A 15,657-nucleotide genomic window follows, 5' to 3' on the forward strand; every position below is an offset into this window, starting at 1 on the left:
AATTTCTTGCCTTTCATTTTTTTCTCAGCTTCTATGGTACTACTTTCCTGGGTGGATTCAGACTCTGCAAATTTAAAATCCATTCTAATAACTAAGTACCTCCCATGCATATTTCATTCTCCCATCTACTTAAGAGTAGACCTAGGACGCCTGGGTGGCTCAGCTGGTTGAGCATCTGACTTTGGCTCATGGTTCATGGGTTTGAGCCCTGTATCAGGCTCTGTGTTGACACCTCAGAGCCTGGAGCTTGCTTCAGATTCTGTGTCTCCCTCTCTCTGCCCCTCCCCTGCTCACAATGTATGTGTGCCCCTCTCTCTCAAAGATAAATAAACATTAAAAAAAATTAGAAAAAAGAGTAGGCTTCCTCATTATGACAGTTTCACCAATGGCTATCAAGGAATTCCTCCAACAAAGTTAACTTCATTTTCATGTAATTAGATCAGTCAGTCTAGGACAGCATTTATAGAAAAGGAGATCACAGATCATTGTGTAGAAGAACTTTCAGAAGGCCAAAAAACTTTTGGCCCTATTTTTATACATTTTTATACAAGCAATAAGCAATCCTGGCCAAAAGCTTTGGAGCTCTCCTTTATTTGGCCTTCCTGGGTTGCAGGAGACATGGTGATTCCTAGAGGGTACTTAGACACAATGTTGGGTGTAAATGACCAGTAATTTGTAACAGGAAAGAAGGGACCCGATTCTTAGTACGAGTATGCTTTTGATTTATACATAGCAAAGGAATTAAAAGCACAGAAGGGTAGGTGACCAGCACATGATTTTTAGTTTTCTCTCTCATGCTGCAAACTTGTCAGAATTTAAAATCACTAATTAATTTATTTAGGATTTGACAAGCATCTATTAATATGCCATTTACTACGCTAGGCCTTGGAAATATACTGTTTCTGAATTCATAGTTCATAATCCAGTGGACAGTAGCCTAATCATGGATTTTAAAAGGAACAGGGTAGAAGGAGATGAGGCTGATCAGGTAGGCAAGGAAGCCAAATCATGGATGCCTCTTGTGGCAGTCTCTAGTCTTGGGCTGAGAAGCTACAGGTGATTTTTAAGCAGGAAAATTACATGACCAGTTTTATTTCTTAGTATGATAATGCTGGTAGCAGTGGAAATAGGCCTGAACCAACTTGACAATAAACTATTTAAGAAGAAAAAAAAAAAAAGAAAAAAAAAGAAAAAAGAAATAGGCCTGATATAAGGAGACTGAAGATAGGGAGACCAGTTACAAGACTCTGAAAGATGAGATAATGTGGTTTAATGTATAAGCAGCCCTATAAACCACTGCTGCAGGCTTCACACCCCTTCCCCACCCCCATTCAAAGAAGCTCTGCAGGCTGACATGGGACCACACAGATGGAGTAGAAATAGGAAGGCAAGACAGAGGCAGAGGCTGAGGAGGGTAAGCAAAAATTATGAACCCTGGAGCTACACAGTTCATGGTTTTTGTCATTTTTAAAGGATCAAGTCAGACATCTTTGAAAAATTCTGTGTAAGCTGGAAGCTCTTGTATTGAATTTCAATGTGATTTTTCTCCTGATCCTTTGATGGAGATTAAAAATTTCCATATGAATACAAAGAATGAAACAACACTTACTATCTCCCCCTTTAATGCACCAAACCAGTGTGGGTAGCAAATGTTCCTTGGCCCCCTCTGGTGGAAAACAAGTCAGTTCCCTTTGAAGAAATGACAAAGACTGGACAGCTGGGGGATTTCAGAGCCATGATATTTACATTATGGGCCAAACAGAACTGTCATGGCAAGAAGCAAGTAAACAAGCCTTGGCACAGAGCCCCTTAGGGCAGAGCCCTTTATGGAGCTCAGACAGCGATTTAAAGAGAGGAAGTCCTGCCAGGCCCCACCTGCCTCTGCTGGCACTCAGCATCAGGTCAATCCCCACAATGCAGGGAGCTCAGCAGCAGTACAGAGGACAAAATTACTCTTTCTGCTACTCAAAGTAGAGGCAGCTCAATGCTATGCCAAGAAGTGGGATAGGCCACTGTGAACCTTTGTGAACATCCTGACCTTGGGGCTGAAGATAAGCAGCTGGATTTACTGCCCTGGACCTGGGCAACCTCACTTTTCCCGTACCCTCTTATACACAGCCTTCCCAGAAGGCTGCCTCATCTTATGAATTCTAAGCTTCCAAGAAATAAGAAATCACAAAGGAGAACAACAGATTGTTGACTATTAGCTATAAACAAACAACTCTATCAAATTAAAAAGACAAAAAATTGCTATGAACAGGACAAAAGATTAATATCCTTAACAGATAGATAGAAGGGTTCAAAGATATTTTTAAAGAAATAAAAATTAAGACAGGAAGCCTGGAGTCTGCTTTGGATTCTGTGTCTCCCTCTCTCTCCTACTCCCCTACTCACACTCTGTCTCTTTTTGTCTCTCAAAAATGAATAAATGTTAAAAAAAAATTTAAAAATCCAACATTTGAAAAAGTAAACGATTGGGGCACCTGGATGGCTTAGTCGGTTGGGTGTCCGACTTTGGCTTAGGTCATGATCTCGAAGTTCATGGGTTTGAGCTCCTCGTCGGGCTCTGTGCGGGCTCTGTGCTGACTGCCGGCTCAGAGCCTGGGGCCTGTTTCAGAGTCTGTGGCTCCCTCTCTCTCTGACCCTCCCCTGCTCACGGTGTCTCTCTCTCTCCTAGAAATAAATAAAACATTTAAAAAAAAAGAAAAAGAAAAAGTAAATGATTATTAGTTCTGATGAAGTCTGATCTTTTTAGCATTTTGCCTTGATCTCTGATCAGGTCCTCCTTGTGGCTACAAGCTTCCCTAAAAATGATGTCAATGGCAAAGGGAAATATTTGGCTACTTTTGCATTTTCTGCCTTTGTAATCAAATTAAAAGGGACTTAAAATCATTTAAGTGTCCTCTACCTCAAGTCAGTTCTTCAAAATATTAATTAGGAAAGAGAACAGGAAATGTACTTTTATAGGGCCTGGAACTCAAGTCTGCAGAGCAGAATTTTTTTTTTTTCATGCTTTTATTTATTTTTGAGAGAGAGAGAGGGAGGGGCTCTCTGATGCAGGGCTTGAACTCCTGAACTGTGAGATCATGACCTGAGCTGAAGTTGGATGCCTAACTGACTAAGCCACCAGGCACCCTTGCAGGGCAGAATATTAAGGGCTTTGGTTTTCTTGTCTCTTCTCTCAGCTCTCACAGAGGAGCTATAATTGGGAAGATAAGGTGATTGCTAAGATAACCCATGCTTTGTTTTCAGGCTTTTTTATCTTTTTTTTTTCCTTTTTGCCTTCAAAGTAAATAGATATATATGGAATAGTAAACAGGACATTATTTTAGATTAAAAGGTACTGATTTAAAACAATTTTTTAAAATGTTTTATTTATTTTTGAGAGAGAGATAGAGACAGCATGAGCAGGGGAGGGTCAGAGAGAGAGGGGGACACAGAATCTGAAGCAGGCTCCAGGCTCTGAGCTAGCTGTCAGCATAGAGCCCGATGCAGGGCTCCAACCCACGAACCATGAGATCATGACCTGAGCCGAAGTCGGACACTTAACTGACTGAGCCACCCAGGTGCCCCTAAAAGGTAGTGATTTTAAAGCTAGGCATTTAGTATATATACCATATTCTGTGATATCCTTTTCCTTTTGTTAAATTTATGCTTATTTATTTATTTTTGAGAGAGCGAGAATCCAAAGCAGGATCCAAGCTATCAGAGCAGAGCCCGACACAGGGCTCAAACACACAAACTGTGAGATCATGACCTGAACCACCCAGGTGCCACTACCCTTTTGTTAAAAATAACAATACTGAAAGCTTCTATAAGAATTTCAATGTTAGTGCTTATAGCTTGAGAAAGAAGAACATGTTCACATATTACAGACGAGAGACTGTTTAGGCTTATGTCAGTCCAATAAACATTCAAAGAATATATTTGGGTATTTATTAAATGTTTGTTGCTTTGAGTAAAAAAAATATGCTAAGGGGCACCTGGGTGGCTCAGTCGGTTAAGCGTCTGACTCTGGATTTCAGCCCGGGTCATGATCGGAAAATAAATAAATAGGTATTAAAAAATAAAAATAATTATGGTAAGTCCAACTCAATGTTTTAAAATTTAAAAATAATTTTTTGGGGGCACCTGGGTGGCTCGGTAGGTTGAGCCTCTGACCCTTGATTTCAGCTCAGGTCATAATCTCACGGTCAGGAGATAAAGCCCTGTGTCCCACTCAGTGTGGAGCCTGCTTGGGATTCTCTCTCTCCCTCTCTTTCTGCCCCTCCCCTGCTCTCTTTCTTTTTTTTTTTTAAAAAAAATTTTTTTTTTTTTAATGTTTTATTTATTTCTAGGAGAGAGAGAGAGAGAGACAGCGTGAGCAGGGGAGGGTCAGAGAGAGAGGGAGTCACAGACTGAAACAGGCTCCAGGCTCTGAGCTGGCAGTCAGCACAGAGCCCGACGCGGGGCTCGAACCCACGAACCGCGAGATCATGACCCAAGCGAAAGTCGGACGCCTAACCGACTAAGCCACCCAGGCGCCCCTGCTCTCTCTCTTTCAAAAAAGACAAAAACAAAAAACACTAAAAAAATTCCAGACCTGAAGCCATATCACAAAGCTGTAGTCATCAAGACGATACAGTTCTGGCACAAAAGTAGACACATAGATCAATGGAACAGAACAGAAAACCCAGAAATGGACCTACAACCATACAGTCAACTAATCTTTGACAAACAGGAAAAAATATCCAATGGGAAAAGGACAGTCTCTTTAACAAATGGTGTTGGGAAAACTGGACAGCAACATGCAGAAGAATGAAACTGGACCACTTTCTTATACTATACACAAAAATAAACTCAAAATGGATAAATGACCTAAATGAGAGATAGGAAACCATCAAAATCCTTGAGTAGAACACAGGCAGCAACCTCTCTGACCTCAGCCATAGCAACTTCTTACTAAACACATAGGTAGAGGCAAGGGAAACAAAAGCAAAAATGAACTACTGGGACTTTATCAAGATAAAAAGCTTCTGAACAGTGAAGTAAACAATCAATAAAGCCAAAAGGCAGCCTATGGAATGAGAGAAGAAATTTGTAATGAACACAGCTGATAAAGGGTTAATATCCAAAATCTATAAACAACTTATTTAGCTCAACACGGCAAACACAAGTAATTCAGTTAAGAAATAGGCAGAAGACATGAATAGACATTTTTCCAAAGAAGATATCCAGATGGCTAACAGACGCATGAAAAGATGCTCAATATTATTCATCATCAGGGAAACACAAATCAAAACCACGAGGAGATACCACTTCACACCTGTCAGAATGGCTAACATTAACAACACAGAAATAGCAGGTGTTGGTGAAGATGTGGAGAAAGGGGAGCCCTCTCACACTGTTGGTGGGAATGCAAACTGGTTGTAGCCACTGTGGAAAACAGTATGGAGGTGTCTCAAAAAGTTAAAAACAGAAGTACCCTATAACCCAGCAACTGCACTGTTAGTTATTTATCCAAAGGATAAAAAACCAGATTTGAAGGGATACATGCATCCTGATGTTTATAGCAGCATTATCAACAATAGCTAAACTATGGAAGGAGGCCAAGTGTCCACTGACTGATGAATGGATAAAGAAGATGTGGTATATATACACAATGGAATACTACTCAGCCATCAAAAAGAATGATATCTTGCCATTTGCAATGATATGGAGCTAGAGTGCATTATGTTAAGTGAAATAAGTTAGAGAAACACAAATACCATAAAACAGATTAATATAGGGGAAGGAAAAAAGAGAGAGAGAGGGAAGCAAACCATAAGAGACTCTTAAGAGAACTGAGGGTTGATAGAAGGAGGTAGGTGGGGGAGGGGCTAAATGGGTGATGGGTATTAAGGAGGGCACTTGTGATGAGCACTGGGTGTTGTATGTAAGTGCTGAAATCACTGGGTTCTACTTCTGAGACCAGTATTACACAGTATGTTAACTGAAATTTAAATAAAAATTTAGAAGAAAAAAATAGATATTATAAGGACTATGTAATAGCATAAAAAAGGTAAATAAAATGTAGAATGTAAACTATAAAAAAAATAATTTGAGTTCTTACTGTGCACCAGCTATTGCTCTCAGCTCTTTACAAGTATTTTTCACAACAACCATAAAGGTCAAGTACTATTATTCCCAATTTTTAGACATGAAAAGTGAGGTTCAGAAAGGTAGACACTCGTCCAAGTTCACATAGCTCAGTTACTCAGTTACTAAACTTCTCTTGTTAAAGACAGTGCAGGTTTTCTTTTCTCCCCAGTTTTCCTTATAGCTTTTCTACTTGGTCACCTATAGAAATACTCATCTCTTCTTCCACTACTGATATATCATATTACTTCTGCTGATGATGTGAGATGAGAACTATCATCACATCTCTTTTCATCCCATTTACCAAGTATATACTGAATGTGTTAGCAATCCTGGTAGGTATCTAATCTCAAAAGAATCTGGGTCAAAGACATTAACATGTAAACAGCTAAAAAACAAAAAGCTAAACAACAAACACAAGGCAGAATATGTTGATTTTCATAGGTGAAAGACAGAAGATTTGCCAAAGTGTCCTTTCTTAAAATTGTTTCTACCTGGTTTACTTCTACCCTTCCATCCCTAAAGGAGTCATCATTTCATAACCAGATAATTATAAACGCCTCTTAATTACCTTGTAGGAGCCTCTTTCCCATCCAGCATGGTCTATGTTCCTCTGCCAGGTTGTACCGTTGATCATTCCAAAAGGGACTATTCTGTTTGAAGATTTATAACTCTCTGCTGAACTTTCAAAGCCTTCTATATGTTGCTCACACCAACCTATTCAACCCCATCTCCCACAACTTTGAGACAAGGCCTCTGCTATTCCAGCCAGAAATAAAGAATCTCTCTTGAGTACCATTCCAATTTGTCCTGTGTGCCTTTATACTTTTCCTAAAATATTGAAATAGATCACTTTTCAATATAATGCCTTTAATCCCAACGAGTCTGACAGGTGAAGGGTAGATAGTGGGGGGATAGAGAGATAAGGGTGTCTTTAACAGATCTTGAGACGGGATGGTAGTTTGAGCTGAGACTGTATCATTCCCTATTGGAACAGACTCTGGGAAAGTCCCATTTGGCAGAGCTTCTGGCCAGGAGCCACAGAATCCCAAATTAAGGCTTGTCCTCAGGGTACATACCACGGCAGTACACTTGCCAGGTGGGAGAACTGCTAACTGGTGGCCAAATGAATTACAAAGGAGCTACTGCAGCCAGGGTGAAGCTAACTTTGGTACAAAACTGTCTGCATATCCAGACACCAAAATACTATTTGGTAGTATTAAGGAGCACTGTTAGTAGTATTAAGGAGCACTGTTAGTTGTTGTTGTTATTGTTATTGTTGTTTTTAAGGTGTGATAATGGTATTGAGGTATTTGTTTAAAAGATAAAAAGACTTTATATTTTATAGATACATGCTCAGATATTTATAGATAATAACAACTGAAATAGTTGCAGATAAATTACACCATCATAATGACCTGCTTTAAAATAATCTGGCATGACAGTGGAGAGATGGGTGGTGACATATATAAAACAAGATAAGCCATGAATTGATAATTGTTGAAGCTGTGTGATGGACACATGACAATTCATTACATTGTTTTCTCTACTTTTGCATTTCTGTGAAGTTTTCCATAGTAAATATTTGAAGAAGAAATCATAATTTCTACAATTAGTGCATCCTTTCTCAACATATCAAGGCCAGGGCCTACTTCAAGACAGGGCTTCATTTTCACTTGAGAATAAAAAACAAGCCCTTAAAGGCCAAGAGTTAACTTCATTTTTGGAATACATATAGCCCAGGCTGGTGACTGGAAAACGGGTTCTGGATCAATAATCAATGACTAATCTTGGCGGCAAGTCTCCTTGCTATTTAATATTTTTATTTATTTTTAAAGTTGTATTTATTTATTTTGGGGAGAGAGAGAGCGTGCGCGCACACGCGTGTGCACATGTGGGGGGGAGGGGCAGAGAGAGGGAGAGAGAGAATCCCAAGCAGGCTCCACATTGTCATCATGGAGTCTGATGCGGGGCTAAAACCCATGAACTGTGAGATCATGATCTGAGCTGAAATCAAGGGCCAGATGCTTAACTGACTGAGCCACCCAGGTGCCCCAAGTCTCCTTGATTTAAAAAGCAGTACCCAATCTACTGTGGAGCTTAGGCTACAAATTTCTTGAGGGCAGGGCCTATTTCTGCTCATTTAGATCAACTGGTCCCACAGTTGATCTAAAACAATGCCTGCCTAATAATAGGTGCTTAATAAATATTTGTTGATTGAATGATCAAACACAATAATAAATTAGAAGGGAGAAAGGCAACAGTGTCCCAGGGTAGGGAAATAGAGAAATGACAATCTCCAGCAAAGTTTCCTAGGAGTCCAAATGACTTCTTTTACCATTGGTTCTACACGGGTATTCCTATAGGGGTTTAGCAGGTGTTGTGTGGGTGAGGGTTAGGAAGCAAGAAATATACTGGGCATGGAGGAACAATTCCCCTTCCCCTTAATATTCCTGCATATATCCAACTCTATTAGCCAAGGGCATGCTAGCATTTAAACTCAGGTTCTCAGACTCTCTTCCTCAGTTGGTCTGGGAATTGGGTGCTGTGGTACTTGCCTACTTGCTTTCCAGTCCACCAGTGATATTCAAGGCAGAGACTTATCTAGCGACCATCAACAGAGACTAGCTGCTCCTCTCTGCCTCTCATATCTTTTCCTACCTGTTCCTGTGAGGACTCTAATTGTATTTACTATCAAAAATCCTTGAGATGAACCTCAGAGGAGGTTTTTTTCCTTGGAAACCTAAGTCCTGTGATCTGCCAGATATAGTCTTTAGAAAGTATTTAAGGCCCACTGTTCTATTCTGAAAGCAAAATTAGAAAAAGTACCAAATTCTGTTTTTCTGCATTCATAAATGTTCACTCAGTGAGGTACACTTTTCCAAAATTGGAGGGAAATTTGTTTTTTTCCCCTCTTCCTGGGTAAGTCTTGGAACCTTTTCTAAGAGGGCCCACCTGTAGGATAATTGCCTAGGGGAAGGATACCTGCTTGGAGACAAATACTACTAGAGCTAGGGAGCTCAGTCTTGCAGAAGGAAGTAAGAAGAGCCTGCAACTGTGCAGAAAGAGGCATCATAGGTTACTATTAGTTTTACAAAAATATTTTGTTGACTTATTATATCACTGGCCCCCAAAATACAAGCAAGGACTCTGTGATACAGACAAAAATAACAGTATACTAATAACACAATTTCATTTTTAAAACAAAGGTGAGAATCAATTTTTATATAAACCAGTTATCTAACATTATCAGGGTTTAAAACTGTTAACAAGAATCAAAGTAGTTTACACACTATGAGTTTGACTCTACCTCCCACTTTCTTACTTATTTTCCATTAGGAAGTCCACAACGTATTTTTTCAAGCAGTAGAGATGGGCATCCACAAGGCCTGTGTGGAAATGTATTCTAGGGTGCCTGCAAAAACAAAAAGAGAGAGAGGGTTCACAATCAAGTAACATGGCTCTAACCTATTATTAGGTAGTAGGCATTAAAAAGTTTATCAGGGTCAGAGCCATGCTGTTCACACCCTACTTTGGCCAAGATGGTGAATACTAGCTCTAATCCTACCACAGAAAATGTCTTCTCTTTATAGAAACCCTATCTCACATTTTATGAGGCTTTTAGGTGAACTATCAAATCACTGACAAGTCACCTTCTTCTAATCTGTCACAAACTCCTACTCACAATTCTTATGATTAACATTTTCTTGTTTTTCTTCCAATTGCCCCACTTCCTTCAGGCCATATTTCAGCCATGCTTTCCTCCATGATTTGGCATGTATTACTCCATTCCACAGAAAATAAAGTAAAATTCTGTGAATACTCCCTAACTCCCTACTCTTATGTATTCATCAGGACTTTCCTCAGATATAGTTCTTCCAGGAAACCTTCACTGACAACTCAAGTTCCTGTTCCCACAGCACTTGGTGCTCATCTCTATCAGTTATCATCTAGTGAGGTAACAGCCTACTTCTTGGCTCTCTCTCCCAACAGACTGGAAGTCCCCTGAGGACAGAGACTTTTCTTTTCCCCAGAGATTTATCTTTACAACCTTACCATTTAACATTGTACCACACAGACAATATGTTTAATTAATAGCTGTTGAATAAACAAATGAATAAATTAGGTCAAATTAAGGTATTTATTTAGTTGCTGTCTATTTTTAGTTTGCCATTTTGGTTTGTGCCTTAAGAAATGTCATGCTTATAATGTCCAAGGTCATTTTATTTAATAACAATAGACAGCTGAAAGAGAGGAGGGGAGAAGCAGGGTAGAAAAATTGAGATTCCAATCATAAATGCCTGGTTGTTATCGTTCTTCTACATTGTGTTACTGTGCTTTGACTGGCTTATAGGTTTAAGGAAAGTTATTCTCATGGGATCTAGATACTCTAGAAGAAATTTATCAAATAAGTTAAGGGCTTCCACTCTTGGGAAACTGGGAGAAGTGGGAACAAAATGCTTCTAAAAGAGCAATAGAAATTGTCAGACTTAGGATCTCACATCATAACCTGCCTCTCTGCTCCCACAAGCCAATTAATGTATACAATGAGGTTGAAGACAAGAGAAGGTACTTTCTAATTCTGAGATTCTTGAGGTCTAAGAAGTTCCTGAGGAAGTAGAGGAACTTTTACAAATGTGAATGTGGTTACCTTGTAGTGCCAGGGTTTCATCTGAAATCCACACCCTGATGATTCTTTCCCTTGATCTAACCAATCTGGAAAGTTGCACCCTCCTATTTAGTCCCTTAGTTTACAAATTCCTTGAATCATTCAACACACTCTATCTATATTATTTAATCCTCATAATCACCTCATGAGGTAGATATATTATTCTTATTTTTATAGCTGAGGTCAACTTGTATTATACAGACAGGAAAGGAAGAACTTAAAAATTCAAATAAATAAATGTTTAGCATATATGGTAGTAATTCGTATGGCATTTTATGGTTTATAAATGTCAGCTTTTTACTCTCATTCCTTTAAAGTAGGTAAAACAAACAAAATTCTTCCATTTTTAAGAAAAAAATTCCAAAAATTTAGCTGGCATACTTAAGGCTAGAGATTTACCTACAAATCTGAAATATAATGAAAGAACAGAGATGGGTGGTTCAGAGATTTTTCTTTTCTTCTAGATTGAATTTGTAGTGAATGTAAATCTTAGGACTAGGAGACTAATGGCATTTAAACTGTCAAAAAGGTGGTTTCCTTACTTCATTTTATTATTTTTGAATAATAACAGAAATAAGGATTGATATTTTAAAACAAAACAAATAAACAAAGCCAAAAACTTAAAAGAGGCACCAGTAAAATCTGAGCAATGGACGGACTGCTCCAGGCCAGGAAGACCCTTTGGATTTGTGTAACATATAGTAACAAAACAATAAATGGAAATGAATAAGACACTTAGAAACAGCTGTAATTTTAGGTCTTAAAAATTTATTATTATTTTTAATGTTTTTTATTTATTTTTGAGAAAATGAGAGGGGGGAAAGAGACAGAACAGGCAGGGGAGGGACAGAGAGAGAGGAATAAAGAATCTTGAAGCAGGCTCCAGGCTCTGAGCTGTCAACACAGAGCCTGATGCAGGGCTCGAACCCACAAACTGTGAGATCATAACCTGAGCTGAAATTGGATGCTTAACTGATTGAGCCACTAAGGCCCCTCTAAAAATTTTTAGAATAAGTTGGAAACTGTCCTCTCCTCTTTTAGTTTCTGGAAGCCTTTGTGAAGGATTGCTATTATTTCTTCCTTCAATTTGTTTAAAAGTATAGTTGACAATGTTATACTAGTTATAAGAAACTTTTCTAGGTTACAGAGGTAGATAATTAAAGAACTGGGATTAAAACCTAGGTATGTGTGACTCTGAAACTTTTGTACTATCTCATAAGGTCTGTCTACCAACTTCTTTCTTTTCTACATATATAACCCTAGAAGGTCTATATAGATGAAATCCTGCTCCAAATAGTTTCACATTTAAATCTGGAGCAAAGAAGAATGCTTTGTTGGCATCAAAAATCCCTATTTTTGTACTTGCTGAATAGTCTTAGAAGTTTATTAGACACTAGTACCACTCAAAAACGAGTTTGTTAAGGAATGAGGTTCTAAGCATCGACCAAAGACAAGCCTAGAGGAACTCTTTATCATCCTGCTTCCAAGTTTTCTCGTACACTCTGGGAGAACAGGAAAGCATATATTAAGAAATGCTTCCAGGGAGGCAAACCATGAGACTCTTGAATGCCTAGAACAAACCGAGGGCAGATGGGGGTGGAGGAGAGGGGAGGGGGGGTGATGGGCATGGAGGAGGGCACTTGTGGGGATGAGCACTGGGTGTTATATGGAAACCAACTTGACAATAAAGTATTAAAAAAAAAAAAAGAAAAGCTTTCAAAGAAGCAGCTGCCGGGGCGCCTGGGTGGCTCAGTTGGTTAAGTGTCCAGCTTCGGCTCAGGTCATGATCTCACGGTTCATGGGTTCGAGGTCCGCATCAGGCTCTGTGCTGACAGCTAGCTCAGAGCCTGGAGCCTGCTTCAGATTCTGTATCTCTCTCTCTCTCTGACCCTCCCCTGCTCATGCTTTGTCTCTCTCTCTCTCTCAAAAATAAATAAAATATTAAAAAAAAAAAAAGCAGCTGCCTCCTCTGGGAAGATTATTTATTTATAAAAATTATTTTTTTTTAAATTTATTTTAGGCTCTGTCAGCACAGAGCCCCATGTGGAGCTCAAACTCACACCATGAGATCATGACCTGAGCCGAAGTCAGATGCTTAACCAACTAAGCCACCCAGGCGCCCCTGGGAAGATAACTTTTAAATGTCAAGGAGTTCAAGATACAAGCTGTGTATCTGTGTTTCAATATTTATATACCCTAATTTTCTCCTAATACTGACAATTTGGAAGTACTGTCTGTTAGGGACAAAGAATTGTTAAGGAAAACTACCACACAAATGCTGGTCTTGATTATTATGCAGGACTATAGACTTTTAAGATTTTTCTGAGCTGTAGTTTCATTGAAAGAAAACTGAACATAAAGCTATGTGTGTTACAAACACTGTACAGAACATCTGTAGAACTAGAGACCTAGGAAATAAAAAAGCCGTTCAAAAAGGCAGCCCAGAAAGAAGGAAATATGTCCATGAAGGATGAAATAAATACTTAACAAAACAAGTAATTACTGTGGTTAAAATCATACCAACTTGCTCCCTAGTAGAATCAACTTCTTAAGATTTTAAATATCCAAAGCTCCTAATGACTCTAAAAAAAAAAAGCCCAAGTCTCTTTAGTTGATAAAAGAATCTGTAATTCCCCTCTAAAAGATCTCAAGGGATTGCAAATACTCATTTCCTTTAAATCTACAGAAACAGGGCAAAAGTCCTTAGGCTCACAGTAATGTCAAAGGTTCTTGGGGCCTGTTCCCTTGTTCCTCATCCCTAGAACTATTATGTGTGCAGGAGGAATGAAGTTGTGTTTTAAAGTGCTCACTGCCTAAGTTATAGCAAAGGCCAACAGGGAATTCTATTCCTTGAAATACTCCTAGAAGAGTAGAAAAAGTTGATAAGTAAAGGAGCAGTTTATAGTGGCTGAATGTTTAAAAACTGAAATTTATCTTGACATTCCATGTGGATACATTATTAGACTTCTAGCATTGCTGTGAATCAGACCTGAAGGATTTCCAGACTAGTGGAAAACCTGGTATGTATGCTGAGACACTCTACACTGACCCAGTGAAGAAAGAAAGCCTCCACTAATCTAAACTGAGTATATCCTAACAGTTTATATGGCTGCACAGAATGACTCTTCCAAACTGACTCCAAAGTTTGAGGACAGGAGAAGAGCAAGGAATGAGAATAGAATGAAGAAGACTCAGTTAAACAAAAATTCAAAATACAAGAAAAACTTATTTCTAACATATGCTTCTCTTTGCATAAATATGAATGTTAACAGGTAATGGGGCGCCTGGGTGGCTCAGTCAGTTAAGCGTCTGACTTCGGCTCAGGTCATGATCTCACGGTTTGTGGGGTTGAGCCCTGTGTCAGGCTCAAAAATAAATTAAAAAAAAAATTAAAAAAAAAAAAAGAATGTTAACAGGTAAAGGAAATTAATGGAAGGCTCCTAAATTCAGATACCAGAGGAACTAAAGCTTGAAACAATGATGCATAAGAACCAGAAGCAACACTTCCAATGAGGATAAAAGGGTCCTATGATAACTTAGCCATCTCGAAGTGTTCAATGCAACAATGTGAAAACCTCCCACTCTATTTAAAAATCTTCAAACAATCACCTTCTACTTTATTTGGTAATCTTAAATTATTCCAATAAAGAAGCATCTTTTCTCCTGCTAGAAGAGTCAGAACGAATTCCCTACTGCCTGATCATTACAGCTTTTTTTTTTTTTTTTTTTTTTTACAGTCAAAAACAGGTTTACTGGAATGTTTTAGTTATAGCTGACATTTACAACATTTAGCTTTAGTTTTTTAAAATAAAATTTTAAAGTTATTTATTTTGAGAGAGAGGGAAAGCATGAGCAGGGGAGGGGCAGAGAGAGACAGAGAGAGAGAGAATCCCAAGCAGGCGCTGCCCTGTCAGTGTAGAGAGCCTGATGTGGGGCTCAATCTCATGAACCATGAGATCATGACCTGAGCTGAAACCAAGAGTTGGATGCTTAATGAACTGAGCCACCCAGGTGCCCCAACAACATTTAGCTTTTGTTACACCCATAAACATGTGGAAAGTGCAACTGTAATGGCAAATCAATTGCAATGTGAGAAGAATCTTGAAAATATTGACAGAATGGCAATACATTTTTTAGCATGATGCTCTGGTACTCTACAGGGACTTCTGGACCACCAGCCTGAGCCTCATGTTGATGTGATAATATAAGTCCTTATAATAACAGTATGAAATATTATTACCATGGTTTAATTACATATACAATCAACTGGCAAGTATCCAGTTTCAAGTAAGATCTTTGAAACATGGCAAAATAGAGGCTGGTTATTTTGCCTTAATGATAATTACCGAAAACTTCCCTTTTGTTAGAAGGTTAGAAGATAACTGGACATTCTCAATGCTCCAATTTAAAATGATACTTGCCTCTTAGTTTCTTGAAAAAGAAGTTTTGAAAGTTATATAGATTTCATTTAAATTATGCAGCAATCTTTTATTATTGCTGTCCCAGATTTTATTTAATGAAGATCTCTGTCACCAAATCAAGTATGGTATTTCACGACTATAAGAATGACAATCAGGGTCATATGGGTGGCTCAGTCAGTTAAACATCCAAATTCAGCTCAGGTCATGATCTCACGGTTCATACGTTTGAGCCCCACATCAGGTTCTGTGCTGACAGCTCAGAGCCCGGAGCCTGCTTCACATTCTGTGTCTCCCTCTCCCTCTGCCCCTGTCCAGCTCATGCTATTTCTCTCTCTCCCTCAAAAATAAACAAACATTAAAAAAAAAAAAAAAAAAAAAAAAAATTACTTAAAAACAAATAGACAGATAAAGGAAGTAGGTCCCAGGCTATATGTATAGGTAAAGGTAAAG

The 15,657-nt window shown here is 38.7% G+C and overlaps 1 protein-coding gene across 1 annotated transcript in view; it reads right to left on the bottom strand.

Moving 5' to 3' along the window:
* EIF2B3 (eukaryotic translation initiation factor 2B subunit gamma) overlaps window positions 1-15,657 on the bottom strand; it is a 123,313-nt gene that overhangs the window by 28,166 nt on the left and 79,490 nt on the right. Inside the window, exon 6 of the mRNA XM_039238602.1 lies at window positions 9,443-9,532. Within this exon, the coding sequence (XP_039094533.1) occupies window positions 9,443-9,532 (90 nt within the window). The remainder of the gene's footprint in view (window positions 1-9,442; window positions 9,533-15,657) is intronic.

This window comes from Hyaena hyaena, unplaced genomic scaffold (assembly GCF_003009895.1).
Source record: "Hyaena hyaena isolate Hyena2069 unplaced genomic scaffold, ASM300989v1 scaffold_144, whole genome shotgun sequence".
In the NCBI taxonomy this organism is placed as follows: Eukaryota; Metazoa; Chordata; class Mammalia; order Carnivora; family Hyaenidae; genus Hyaena; species Hyaena hyaena.